The sequence below is a fragment of the Grampus griseus genome, assembly GCF_964374135.1.
Source record: "Grampus griseus genome assembly, chromosome: 5".
NCBI classification, from domain to species: Eukaryota; Metazoa; Chordata; class Mammalia; order Artiodactyla; family Delphinidae; genus Grampus; species Grampus griseus.
The window spans coordinates 49,826,031-49,841,195 of NC_138998.1; the positions used below are offsets into that span (position 1 = coordinate 49,826,031).

General features: G+C 43.0%; 1 protein-coding gene across 2 annotated transcripts in view; it reads left to right on the forward strand.

Moving 5' to 3' along the window:
- Nucleotides 1–15,165, forward strand: part of FNDC3B (fibronectin type III domain containing 3B) — a 357,932-nt gene that overhangs the window by 274,019 nt on the left and 68,748 nt on the right. For both annotated transcript variants that reach the window (XM_082654911.1, XM_082654912.1), the window contains exons 10-11: nucleotides 921–1,059; nucleotides 4,088–4,141. In XM_082654911.1, coding sequence (XP_082511037.1) covers nucleotides 921–1,059; nucleotides 4,088–4,141 — 193 coding nt within the window. The remainder of the gene's footprint in view (nucleotides 1–920; nucleotides 1,060–4,087; nucleotides 4,142–15,165) is intronic.

Genomic DNA, 15,165 nt, shown 5'->3' on the forward strand with positions numbered 1-15,165 from the left:
AAGATTCCTTTGTTGTCTTTTTAAAAGAGTATGTTTTCAAGGTTTCTTTTTAATGCCCAATATTTAAAAAATGAAAAAGTAGAAAAGAAGATGGTAAAAATCAGCATAATCCTATTTTGTGCTATTTGAAAGGAGTGTAGTTTTATAATAGTGTGTTATATGCTTTTTTTTTCACAGCTTCTCTGGAGAAATCAGGTCCATATGTTGAGTATTGAGCCAGGCATTTTAATGTGCAGAATGCACATCCTTAATCTTGGCTCCAGGTGTAAGAGTTAGATGTTCACATGGATAAACTGTACCTGAACTGTACCATGTTTTTAATGAATTAGAAGAGAGATGCATTTGGCAGTAGCGAGCCTGTTTCTGTGTGTGAAATGTCCTTATTTCTACCTAAATATCTGCAGTATTATCAACAGTTCAAAGATGATATCTACTTTGTTGTTTGTACTTCTACCTCTCTCTCTCTGTTTGTGGACTCTCATCACTGCTTCTTGTCTCCTTTGGCCCAACCGTTATCTGTACTTTTAGCCTTTTTCCAGACAAAGTCAACCAGAGAGTGCCTTGATGGATTTTCGAATATATACTTGGAGGCCATTTTGGGGAATAAGTATATTTCCTTATTGAGCATATTCTTTTCCAGTCAGTAGACTCTGCCTGTCTTAAATGGGGCTGGGTGGCTCTGACAGTTAGTGGGAGGAGAGAACGCATTGAGGCACATCACCTGCTGGGATGATTTTCCCCTGAAAACGCTGACCATAGTTAGGTCAGGACAAGACCAGTAAAGAGGCATAAGGGTCATGGTGTGTACTACATAAGAAGTTCTGTTCTCTGTGGAAGGTCCTGGGGCAAAGCTGAGATAAAAACCCCGGTCTTCTGTGATGGGCCTCTGCCACTGACGGTATTTGTCTGTCTGTTTTCAGGGTATATGCTATGTACAATTCCGTAAAGGGATCCTGCTCTGAGCCGGTTAGCTTCACCACCCACAGCTGCGCACCCGAGTGTCCTTTCCCGCCTAAGCTGGCACACAGGAGCAAAAGTTCACTAACCTTGCAGTGGAAGGTGGGTAGCACAAAGTGGCAGGAATATTCTGAAGTCCGTAGCCATTTGAAACGTTTATTTAGCAGTATTCCAGTTTGGTGATGGTGTTTCATTTTCTGCATAGTGACTATGTGATATCAAAAGTTGCCGTCTCTATAAAAATTGGGCAAAAGAATGGGAGAGGGAACTGTGAAATCAAGTTTTAGCTTTCTTTTCAGGGTCATGAGCAACACTTTATAAGTGATACAAATACTTAAGACACCTAAATGTCATCACTTTCTGATAGTTTAACTCATTGCAGTAGACATTTGAGGACTTGAGTAAAACATTTTTGTGAAGAAAGATTTAGAGATAAAGTAGGTTTATGGGTCCATTGGCTTCTTTCAGTGGTGACTCTGCAATGTCTAATATTTAAAACTGCCTAGAATGTTTAGTGTTCTAAACTACATTAAGGTTTCATTAATTTTGACTAATTAGGCCTTAGGTCAGTTAGGATTACTAATTATTTTTTTAACATCTGAATCATGTAGTAGTTTTCATGAAATACAACTTTTTGGCTACAAATAACTCTCGTTAAAGAGAGGTCCTTAAAGTAGTATATCATTGACTTATCAGTCACAGTTGTGTGTTTGTAAGAAAATAGTAGATTATGTTATCAATCTCTATAGTAATTATTTCTGTATATTTATACTTTAAAATATAGTTCAAAATGTAAAATTTATAGAGGTAGAGATAATAAAGATTTGTGGTATTGGGGGAAAACACTGATGTGCAGATAAGATGACCAGGGAGATTCCTTATTGGTGAACAAATACTTTGTTCTTTTGTTCTTAGACCAGAGGGTCAAATTTATCTTGGGAGTTGATAAAAGCAGTTGAGAGTAGTGGTTAGCAACAAAGCATGGACTTCTGTAGACCCCTCTCGTAGCCAGTGGCCAACACTGAGTGTGTTATTTGGTCAAAGGCAAAGTTGTAGAATCTGAACTATTTTATTTTCCTTCCTGGCTTCCAGGGATAATCCAGGTCAGTGATTCCCTACCTTTTCAGAGTTTTAACACCCAACTGGTCATCATTGTTTAAGTCCTTGGAGCATATACGTCCATTTTAAAATGTGTTCTGTATTTATACATATACGTATGTAAATATATCTTAAGGAAAGAGTTAAAATCCATTTTGTTCGGAAAGTATAAGAAATCTTAAAGATTACCAGAGGGACCCTGGGGTCTTATAAACCTAAAGTTGGGAATCACTGATACATACTCTGCTTAAAACCTGGATGAAATTCGGGCCTCAGGCAGACCAGCAACTTCTAGAAAAAGATTTCTTACTAGGAGGAAAATGTTTCACAATTTCTTTCTCCCTTTATTTAATTGTAAATCAGAAGCGGATTATTGTTCCATTCAGTTACGTGCAAACTTGAAAGTTCTGGATTCAGTTCAGTTTCCCTGTTCTTAGAACAGATTTTCCAATAACGGTGCTCCAGTTGGGGGTACAAGGACAGGGCGACCATGCTCTGGCTGCCCCCCTGTCCTTGAAGCCACCAAGACACTGAGAGAGCTCAGGGCCCTCTAATGTCATCCAGTTAGCGCCAGGAGATAGGGCAACACAAACACCAGGGGCTGTGTCCCCACCCTCAAGGAATCAGGGACTCGGGTGGTGGGGCAGGACATCAGAAAGGAATATATGAGCATCATAAATGTAGTTCTTACCTGAGAAATGGGTTCTCAGCTAAAACCTTGATTTTGTCCGTTATTTAGACCTTTAAATGTAACCCTATCCTTTCTCCCAAATCGAGCCCACAAAAGCCTGAAATTACAGTTTAGTAGAACATACATCACTCACGTGTAATTGGGGCTTGGAACTCTAAGATTATATGACTCAGAAGAAAGAAGGAGGAGGGAAGGAAAGGCCAGGGTGAAGAGTTTCTTTATTAATTAACTAATATTTACTGAGCCCTCGATGTTAATACATTTATTATTAACAATAATAATGCAACAGCTACTGTTTACTGACGGCTTCCTGTAACACCGGGGCAGTTTAGTAAGTGATTTACATATATTCTCCCAATTCCTTATCACACCCATCCATTCTTGGAATAAGAAACTAAGCATTGTTATTAAGCAACTTACATCAGACCACTTGTGACAGACAGCCGAGAGGGGCTTCAGTGTAGCTCTGGTGACCTGGCTGCCTTTGCTGGGGGCAGGTCACCACATTCTATGGGGCCCTGGCTCTTTTCCTGGGAAGAGCCAGGCCCAGGTGCGTTTGTGCTTGGGAGACATCATCCTACTACCTTAGTGCTGTGAGTGACTCCACAGTAGCACCCCCTTCTGGCAGCTCTGACCCTACAAAGCACTCTTTTCTCCAGAGTTCTTTACTCCTCTTCCCATTGTCCAAAGCCTGCTTTCTCAGTAAAGCAGATCTCAGCATGCTTTTAGGAGGAAAGCAAATGATGAAACTTCTTTTTGCTAATATGCTAAGGGCTAATTGCCCCTGGTAATCTATCCAGGAGATCCTGGTTTTTCTCATTTTTTAAAAAAGGGCAACCTTAATGCCACAGAAGGCTTTCTAATCTTAAACTCTTAAAACAGCAAAAACTGTATGGGGGAAGTTACAAAAATATGGACTTTAGACTCTTGAACCTAGGGTGGGTCAGCTTTATCTTATCAGACCCCAAACAGTGTCTGTGTTTCTCCCCTGTCTTTTTTCTCCTCCACCCTTGAATTTAACATGCCTCTTAAAAGTTTTATCCCCGGAGGAGGAAGTAGGGCACCAGGTGAATGTAAAGGTAGAGGTGGTGGGGAAGGGGGGCTTGGCTGTTCGTGGGGTACAATTTATTAATAGTGGGGCACTCTCTACTAGCTGACTTGTAATAAAATTGGTTTTGTGATAATGTTTGAAGAAGCAAATACAGGAGGTATCCAGGGTTATCCCCCTGCAGGGAGAGTACAGTACTAGCACGGACATTGTATTTGAACCAAGTGGAGAGCTCATAACTTTTAACTGTGAACAACTTTCTCTAATCTCATTTTATTTATTTATTTTTTTAGGCACCAATTGACAACGGTTCAAAAATCACCAACTACCTTTTAGAATGGGATGAGGTAATCATATTTTTATGTTCATCCATCTAAAACACCTTTTAAAAATGAAATTGCTGAACAAATGTCATTTTATTCTTTTTTGAAGATATGCTAAACACATGGAAAAAATAATGTAAGTAGAGAAAAATTTAAACCAATAGTTATTGACTGTGGAAAATGAAGATGGACTGAAGTCTAGTGAATTGTGCATTAAAACATATTTACATGACTTATTTGCAAGACATGCTACTGAAAGAAAAGATAGGATCTTATCTATTTTGGAGACCCTAGTGTCTGACCAAGAATTGACTTATTTGTTATCTTGAGTGCCCAGGGCCAGCCTGCATAGATGGTTTCCATAAGGTAAACCACACTGCAGCCTGGGAAGCCTAGTTTGTTTCTCTGTGGGAGCAGGGCAGGGGAGACGACAGCACCTGGAGGTCTCACCCACCTGCGAGCACCCTACTGGCTAGACCATCCTCGAAGGGGGGTGCCCCCTTTGCTGTTTCTGTCACCAGAGGCCTTGGATGGTATCCGTGGTGAAGTCGTCTTACACTCTAGGCCACTCTCTGCTGAACGGTGACCCCTTGCTTTCCTGGCCTCACTAACACTGCACAGAATCTCAGGCAGGAACACGGGATGCAGAAATCTTCTGTTTCTAAAAAGCAATGATACTATTCTTGTATATCTTAATTCCGTTCATTCATTTACCTGTGTTTTATTCTCTTTCTGTGATCAAGCAAACAGACTAAGGATTTTAAGAATAGGAAATGTTGACTTTGGAGAGTAATGCAAGTTAACTAGTCTTTGTGACTTAAATTTAGGGGCCCTGAAAGATTCAGAACACAGGCTTAGGCAAAAAGCCACTTGTCAAGTGTGGGAAAAATATTTTAACCCAACGTAAAATGAAAACGGATGAAATTCTCATGACGAAATTTTGATGTGGGAAGGGGGCTCTTTGTCACTTTTTGCAGAAGCATATTTTCCCATCTGGGTTGCATCTGAACAGCTAGAGTTCCAAGTTACCAAAGACAATGATCTATTGTTCTTAGGATCCTTGTGAGTAGTTCCTATGTACAGATTGGTGAAATCTCAGACTTAACCAGTATATTTTACAGATTAGGTGGATTTCATTTTAAGGCGGCTTGATTGGAAAGTGAAACCACCCCCTATGGCCCTTGTGGTTGAGGTTTTATATCAAGATAGAGTTTACCTAGTAAAGAGGAGCTTTTTTCCTCTCCATATCTTCTCAGAGCACTGGTGAGTGTGTGTGTGTGTGTGTGTGTGTGTGTGTCTGTCTGTCTGTCTGTCTGTCTGTCTGTCTCCTGTGTTTTTGGCTGCTTCTCTGTCTTGGACCATGGCTTCATAAGTTAAGTAAGGTCAGTGGGAAACCTCAAGAAAAACCCAGGTGCTGCAGGAAATAGTAATGGTGACTCAGTTGTTGGCCACCTTACCTTTGAATTTGACTTTAAAGTGTCCTGGCATGATGCTGGGAGGAAACATGCTACAGCCTCCCATGAAATGGAGAAGCTCTGTCTGATGATCATTTGTACTCAGTAGGACCCACTATGGACGAGTGACCACAGAATGTGAAGTTGTTTATTTTGGGCCTTCTCCTGCCTTTCCCGTCCTTGGCTCTCCTTCCATCTTGCCCTCACTTCCATCCTAATTCTTCTGTCTTCCCCTTTCCTCTTTATATTCCTTCCCACCTTTGAATGCCTGTTGGTGTCGGTTCTGGTGAGCTTTCCTGGAAATTCCAGGCTAATTGACTATAGGCCTTTTGCCAACACAGGAATCCTTTTATGTCCTGTGGCTTAATATTCTTCAAGGAAGAAAATCAAATGTACAAACAGAGAACAACATCTGACCTGCAGCAAGTGAGAGCACGTGAGGCGCTGGCTGTCCCTCCAAAACCTTCTGCTGGTGGTGTCTGAGCCAGGTGCACCTGGTACAAGTCTCCTTCCAGACCGTGCCCTGGTGGAGAATGGTGGGGCAGGAGAACAGGAGGGGTGTTCAGCTGAAGTTCCTCCCCCCACGCCCAACCCTTTCCACAGCCAGAGCTCGCCTCTCCCAGCCATGCCCTCATGGCCTCTCTGGCACCCAGGGGGCTGTAGAAACAAGCTTAAAGGGCAGAAAGGTGGGTGGGTGCACAAAGGAGCAGATCCCCGCCTGAGAGGGAAGCAGGTATTGTTCAGTCTCGAAGAAACTTTTGTTCAGGAGTCTCACCCCACCCCATTCCTGCTGTGGCACCTGGTCTGAGAATCACAGCTTGGGGTGAGGTGACCCCATCTACATACATGCACCACGAATGTCTCATCCCATATTTTTATTATATCAGCCCTGGCTAGAGTTCCCAGAATTTATTCTTTTGCTCAATTTTGTTTTAAACATTTATTTCATTTATTTTTTATTTTTTTGGCTGCGTCAGGTCTTAGTTGCGGTACACAGGATCTTCATTGGGCACACGGGCTCTTCGTTGTGGCACACAGGCTTCTCTCTAGTTGTAGCATGCAGGTTTGCTTTCTGTAGTTGAGGCGCAGGCTCAGTAGTTGTGGCACGCGGTCTTAGTCACCCTGTGGCATGCGGGATCTTAGTTCCCCGACCAGGGATCGAACCTGTGTCCCCTGCATTGGAAGGCGGATTCTTTGTCACTGGACCACCAGGACAGTCCCTCTTTTGCTCAAATTTTTAATCACCATTCCAATAAAATAATTAGTGTAAAATTCTGAAGGTGTTAGTAAACTAAGAGCACAGGGCCTCAAGTCCTACTGTCAAGTTTCTAGAAAAAGAACTTCATGAATGAAAGAGCAGAAGCAGAGAGGCCAGTGAGTACCTGGCCTTTATTTCTCCTATGACTGGGGATGCTGTGCTGAGTTGACCTTGGGAAAAGCCACCTTAAAATCAAGAGCTAACCGCCTGCTGGTCTCTGAAGGCAGGTGTGGCCCTAATGGGGAACAGAAAACAGAACCGTGAAGCACGGGGCGGGAAGCTAATACACCCTGACTCCTAAATTCATTGTCAATAATGTCAGATCACTGTTCACAGACTTCACTTGGGAATTACTCACTAATAGTTCTGCAAGAGGGCTGGATGCCTACTTTTCTCCGTGAGTAATTGTGCCTAGCCACTCCCGTAATTTTTCCATCACTGCAGGAAGTAACTGGGACTATGAGATGGTAATGAGCAACTAAAAATGGAACACACAGGTGTCACTGGCTTTTCAGCTATAGCCACCAGTTTCAGTTTTCTCCTGAAACAGATCAGTTTTCATAACTTGGAAAGGTGTGGCCTTTCCTGGCCACATCCCTTTGTTGGGGTGACTCAGATAAGTGGTAGTGTGAGTTCTACTCTTAGATATTGTTTTGACGCGTGCTCTACAGAAATGCTAACTGGTGCTATTAGCAGCTAGCTCTCAGCACAAACGCAGGTCTCCTAAGATCTCACTGTGAACACGTGGCGTGGATTCATGCTTATGTGTTCAGTGACATGGTGTTCACCCAAAGAGAACTGGATTGTTTCTGCTTTGTCTCTAACTAGTCAAACAAATAATTTAACCTCCAAGTCTCAGCTTCTCCACTTGAAAAATAGCGTCTGTTATCTCACAGGTAGGTTAAAATCGAATGAGATAACTTGGACAATGACAGATTCTGTGTAATGAGTATTTCAGACCACCTAAGCGCATTGATGTTAAGATCTGGGATAGGAAAAGTCAACAATTACAGAAGGAGTGTATGAAAGGAATATGACATTTTTCTGTCAGGAACTTAGGCAGGAGCCCTGAGGTTAATAGCTCTGGTTTGAACTAAATAAAGATGGATGTTAGTGCTATATAGAGATGCTAATTTGCCATTAGCTTTGCTTCCAGACATGACATGTTGGGAATATACAAAAGAACCAGAAAAATAGCTTTGTGGGAATGTGACTAGTGGAGTTCCCGAGACTCTCCATCACATGTGACTCAGCTAGCCCAAAAAGGAATGTCACATTTGGCTTTCCTGGTGACTAATGAGTGAACGCCACTGTAGAACACAGCAGACCGCGAATGACATAAATACTGCAGAAGTCAAGGGGAGTATACTTTGAACTCAAACAGAAAAGGCCGGCACCAGGTAGAGCCCAGAAGCCCATGGGGAACCATTAGGCAGCCTGGCCCAGGCTCAGCAGCTCCACTGTAGAAACCTAGAGTAGGTGGCAGGCCCCAGACTGTCGCTTTGTGGGCATCTAGTTCCGGAGCAGCCAACCTAGCTCATGTAGAGAAAGAGCTGGCCCCGTAGGAGGTGCTTGGTTCCTGCTTTATTAATCAGATTCCTGTTTAACTTAGGTATTAGTTATATTGATAATCTTTCAAAAGGCTTCTTGGAACGAGTGAATTTGCATGTGGCTTTTCTGGTTAGACAGCCCTTCTTGGAAGAGCCGTAGCATTGGCAAGCAGAGTGACTTACTGACCTCACAGAGCGGATAAGGAGAGCCTCGCCGAGAGTGCAGCTGACGCTGTCTCTGAGGAGCCCTGCTTCCCGAGGCTGCATAGCCTGTTGTTCAGTGGAGAAAACTCGGAAGGCCAGTGCCTACTCCCCAGCCCATCGCCGATGCCTGGCTGAAAGTCAGGGGAAGGTGCCACTTGCCCAGGCCCACGAGCTCTTTGCCCATTCTCGGGGAGTGCCCTCTTGGAGATTGGAGAGTGGGGTCCCAGGTTCGTTTGTCATTTGTCCATCAAAAACCATATTTTACGTAAGGGCCAAATCAGTGACCTGGCAGAATGACAGTGTTTTGCCACGTCACAGATCTTTACCACCTCCATGTCAAAGGGTGGTTTCTGAGGTCCCAGGGAACAGCTTCCTCCACTACAGCCCCTATGGAAGGAAACTAGGCAAGGAAGGATTTAATAACTCAGAGAAGTCCATAGGTATCAAAGAACTGAGTTAAAAGGAGCCCTCTCTTTTAGGGACCCCGGACATCTGCACACCGGAAGCAGATTCTCCGTGCTTTTTACCATTTGTCATGTGTACAGGAGGGGGTTATCATGTGTTAGGGCAGCAGACTTTGTGGGGAGCTTCCAGCTGAGGCTATATCACATATGCGCATCTTGGTCCTTGGCACCTAATTTATCAACTCATTTGTCCTGCTTGTTGGTTGCCAGCTAGAGGATGGCCGCCTTGGGCCTTGGCTAGGTGGGTGAACTGAGCCCATCCGTCCCTTGGTTCATCCCTTGTATAGGCAACCTGCTCTAAAATCACCCCCTTCCCTTCACTGGGATAGTCCCAACACATTGATCCTATCAGAGCACTCGACATCAGGTGAACCTCCGTATTTGGAGAGATATATAAGCACATTATGTTTGTTTGTTTTAAACCAGAGGAACATCCTTGACTATTTCAGATAGCCAAGCCTCTCCCACTAATATAAAAAACTAGTGTGCCAGGGGATAAAATGCATGCAGTATTTATTTAGTGACATGCAGCCACAAACTACGCTACCCCCTTTTCTTACCTTTGAAAATTCCTCTGTGCCAGAGTGGTCAGTTAAATGAAAGAGGCATCACTGAGGGGAGAGTGAGGTTTGGTGCAAAGAACTTTGGAATCCACCCAGATGTGGAGTGTCCCCACCTCCCTGTTATGAACCCCTTCTTATATATGGCTATGCTGAACCCATACATGCTTTTATATCTCAAGCCAACATTTATATTTGATGTTGCCTAGGGTCGGCCAACGCTGGTACAGCTTCTAAATATAGATGTACTAGCAGACTAAATCTTCGAGCCTGGTAGTAGTTCAGTTGGCCAGTGCAGCCTTATTTTTTTATTTGATTTATCGTTGATGTTTCTGACAGGTTGAGCTATGCTGTTACAGAGAGTGCCCAGCCCAGAATCACTCAGCCCATGTCTGGATCCAGCAGCCATGGGCCACGAGCACATGACACCTGACAACCAAATGCATGTTATTTATTTAGCAGGCAGTTATCAAACATGGTAAGAGCAGCTTGGGAAGGCAACAGGCATGGCTGTGAAAGAACCTGTAAGAGAAGGAGGTCAATAAATCAAGAAAACATCAGGAAGAGTACAAGCCACGTGACCACAGGGCACCCTGGTGTTGGCCATTCTCATTTTCTTGTGCCAGCGAGCAGGAAGGATCACTTCCAATCTGTTAATCTGAAGGCAGTTGAAAATATCAGCCAACTTCATCTCGTAGTACCAGTGTTGGAAATACCAGCTTCCAAGATTGTTAGTGCAGTCCAGGGGAATTGGAAATGTCAGCCAGAGAAACCACAGCAACCTCAGTCTACAGAATTACTCCCGGCAAGAAAATACTGTGGCCTGAATTAGTTGGAGTATGCGTGAGTTGTATGTATAGAATTGGCCATAGATGTGTTAAGTTCCTTAGCAGGAAACAAACCCATTTTAAGGATTCATCTTCCCAAGCGGTGAGGACAACGTTATGAAGATACTAAGTTTATAAAGAAGGAAAACAGATTTGAAAAAAATATTTTTGTTTGTTTTCAGTTACATAGTTTTACAAATTAACAACTACTTTTAAACATTTTAACTTTAAAAATTAGTTGGCATGTTATGAAATAAATACTTTTTATATACTTAGATTACATTTTTCAAATAGGCAGACCTATCTGTAAATTGATTTATCCACTGGAACTTTATTCCATTATGTGTCATAAACAGATACCAAACAGAGGTAGAAACACGATTATATGCGAAGGTCCTTTGAAAGGTTATTTAATTTGCTCACTCCTGAGGCTTTAGGCTATGCAATACCTAAACTGCCCAAAGACCTTTGCATGTCTGTATTTAAAAATATTCCCAGGGTTCTCTACAACTTTGGGGATAGCATTATTAAAAATTTTAATTCTCTAAAATGTCACTCTGTAAAATGAAGTAACTGCATTGCCATTGATTAACAATTTTGGTTGATCTTTGTCTTATAGGAATCTTGTTACATTTTTAGCTTCTACAGAAATAATTTTTAAGATCTATTCAGAGAGGCCTTACTTTGTTGGACGCTTTGAGGGAAAAAGCATGTGTTAAGTGCATGTAGAAAATAGAAGCCTTTATCCAGGCATACTTTAAACATTGGTTTTGAGTACGAGCATGCACACTTCTGCTCCCTTACCTCCTGGCTATTTATAGTACAGGAGGAATTTATAAAAGTTCACTGAAAAACTTCATATTCTAGACATCTGTGGACATCAAAATAAATGACTGTAATATTGCATAACAAATTACCTCAAAACGTAATGCCTTAAAACAGTCACTTTCTTATCTCATGGATTCTGGGTTGGGAATTTGGACAGGGCACTGGAGGAGTAGCTAGCCTGTGTTCCACAATTTCTGGTGGTTCAGCTGGGAGGGCTCATTGGCTGGGAGCTGGAGAACCTTCTGGTGGGGTCCTCACTCAACAAATCTAGTGGTCACTGCAGGCTGCGGTGGGACCTCGTCTCAGGCTCCCTCAGAGCATGGCAGCCTCAGGGGAGTCAGAATTGCGAAAGTGAGCATTCCGGGGAAAAGACAGAAACTTCATCATCTTTTCAGACCTCACCTTGGTAGTCACACAGCTTCATTTCCACTCCATCTGTCAGTTACAGTCGCGAGCCCATGCACATTCGAGGGAAAGGGTCATAGGCTTTGCTCCTCACTGGATGGAGGATCAAAGAACGTTTGGACATGTTTAAAATCGTCACCGTGTGACATAAAAGGTTCTCTTGACTCTCGTAGTCCATTCATCTTTTTCCCTTTATCTTTGTGTAGCACATACAGTGTTTTAGGTACCATGTCCTAAGACTTATATGCAAGGGCATGGACTTTGAAAGTACAGCATAACTCTTTTCCTACCCCTGCTCTCCTCTGAGTATTCTGGGAAGAGGGGAAGGAAGACAGATGTGCCCCAGAGATGCAGTGGTAGGATGGGACTCAGACCCTGTGGCCAGCGCGGCTCGCTAGCCGAACACGGGGTGTGACTCAGCGGTGCACAAACCCGGCCCTTCTCACTAAACAGATGGGAGAGATTACTGCTGTTCCCTCAGTGATAAGGAAAGGGAACCCATGAGAAAAACTGCTTTCCTGCCAATTAATGTCTCTGCCTCATTGTTGTACTACATGTGTCCTCTTCCTTTGGGCGACTCACAGGAGGTCAGCAAAGTGCTCCCTCCCCCCTTTTTTGAGGGGATAATATATTTATAATCTTATTTAAGAGCTAATTTAAAATTTTAAACTAGATTAGAAAGAAAAATACTCAAGTAGGTAGTAAAAGGGCAGAAGATAAAATGAGAAAATAGAGAATATATTCCTTAAAGTATTTTAAACCTTTTATTTATCATTTATCCCCAAATTTCATTTTAAAGAGTGAAATAATGCTTGAGAATATCTTTGTCCCTGAAGTTTATATTAACTCATCCTGAAAAATGTTTCCAAGGGTGAGTCACTGTCTGCTGTGTAGCCACATGGGTTACATTCTACACACTCCCCCATGCTCTCTTCTCTCACCCCTGCCTCTCTAAGGTTGGGTCCTTTCACAGTCTGGCGAAAAGTTGACATTCTTCAGAGTAAAGCAGGAACTTTGTAGGACCTAAAAGAACATCCGGACTCTGATTATCATTAGGAGTGGTGACCATATGTATGACCCTTCTGCAAAGGGAGTGAGGATGAGGATGGAGCAGGGACACATGTGGGTGGAGTATGTAGCTTTCTGACTGTGGTAAGGCTGCGACTCGCCCCCGAAGGTGGTGCCCCTGCTTCACTCTGTGAATCTAGGACTGAAAAGAAGCATTTGTTCACCAAGGACCAGATAAATGAGACATCCAGACTAGGCCCAGTGAACTCTGTGGTAAATAGAGTTGCAGTGGCATCAGGGAGTGGGCTGCCTGGTGGCATGGAGATTAAGCTGACCAGTGGGGTCTAGGACGTAGATAATACGCAGTGTATTTTTGTTCAATGGTAAGAGAGGTGATAGAGGCAAAGCAGGGGACCTCAGGACTGGGGCAGGACTAATCTGATATACGCTGTGTTCATGATTCAGCTGCTGGCAAATCGAGCACTTTTCAAGCACTTTTAACCAGAATCGGAGGACAAGCACCCTGGACCCTGGGCAGAAAACAATTCCATTTGTCTCAATGCCCAGGCTGGCGAATGTGTGCTCTCAGGCTAGGTCTAGGTGCGGGATGATGGCAGATTAGCGAGAACTGTGAATTCTTTTGAGCGAGAAGAGGAGCACAGCTGAAAAAGGAAGCAGCTGGGTTTTTAATGCCTCACTCCCTGCCAAAGTGAGCACCTTGAGCTCTGTTAACACACAGTTGGTTTGTATTCCAAGATTTCTTCACATTCTAGTAAAGATTAACCTTGTCCTTGAATGAACCCAGTGTATGCAGTAGAAAAAATTATTTGGGCATGCCCAAGATTATGAAATGGAAACAAGTCGGGGAACCCTGGAAATCTGCCCTTTTGGGCTTGTGGACACTGGCAGTAGCAAGTTAGTCCAGAACACGCTGGGGCTTCATGTCCAATGAGGTCAGTAGTCCAGTGGCTAGGTCTGCTCCAGGATGATCAAGGGTGTGGGCTTCCAGCCTCCTCTCACCTCTTTCTCTAGTTGGGGTGAAGTTTTTGTTGCTTCCCCGGGAGAACAGGAACTCAAGTGCTCATCTTAGGGAGGTTCTGATCCTGACTGCTCCCATGCTGCACGTCCATCATCCCCCAAGATGCAGAATCAGGGTGCTACTGGGCATCCATACCTCAGATCTTGGAGACCAGCCGACTCCTAGACCTTTGGAACCCCCCTCTATGTAACACCCCACAAGTAGCCTAGCAGCAGTAGCTGACCAGGACAAGGCCTTGGCCACAGGTGTCCCTGCTGCCTGTGTTTGACCAGATTATTGATGGCAATGGCCCTACAAAGTGTCGAGAGAGATTATGCATTTCCATTAGGACCATGTTTTAGTAGGAGATTTTGCATGAAGCTAACTTTAAATTATTAAAAAGTAAGTTGTCTTTCCAAGTAAAGCGGTTATGTCTCAGTAATCCTGTGTACTTTAAATTAGATTTTATTAAAGGAGGGAACATGCCATAAATTATAATATCTCAAAATCATTTGGAGCCACGCTACCTGTCAAACATGGAAGTTGTGATTTACCATTTGTAAAACTTCAGACAGTAGTGGCTTGGACATATTTAATTTCTGATAAATAACGATAAACATTCACATTATCACTCCTGTCGTTTCTATCAATCTTTTAGCCTTCTAAAGCATTATCTTTTTTTTTTAAACCCTATCCATTTCTGTCGACAAGAAGAGCTGCATAATATTTTATTTATAAATGCTGTCTGCAACCTGGGATCACACTTGGTTTACAAACAGATTCTTCACATCGCCTGTACCTTTGAACATGTACTTACTCTAATGCCAAGACTAAAGCCATTTGAGAGCCTGGCCTGGGCTTTCACGGATGAGCAGGGGGACGCGGGAGCCATCCCACACTGGCGTTCTCCATCTTTACCTGCTAACCTCTTAGCCGTAGATTACCTCTGCACAGCAGCGACTCTCTGAATATTAATTTCTTTCTTCTCAGATATCCCTTTTATACTAAACTCCATGTCATCCACGAGTATTTTCAAGCTTCTCATGTCCGAAATACTTTGTTAACCTACTCCCACCCCCCTTTTTTTGTTTTATACTCAGTGACTTCTAAAAATTCACCAATAAGCTTTACTTTTTTAACTCTGTGACATAGTTGTACTCTTACCCCCTTCAGCTTCTACAAATACTGTTCCTAAAACTTCATTCTGAAGTTCCAGCAACTCTGGGTCATTCTCTGTGTTCCTGAGGTCCGTGCACATAGTTGTATATCTTGGAAGGTATTAAGATGGAAAATTTGGCATGATTTATCTAAGCAAGTTGAAGTTCATTTAGTAATTGTTCTTGATACTGAAGTTGAAAAAAAATTTTTTTAATGTTACCAATATAGGAAAACATCTTGAAGGTCACAGAATGCCTCTGTCCCCATTCTTTAGTGAGCCCCAGTGCTCTGGCCCCTCAAAATAAAAGTCTAGT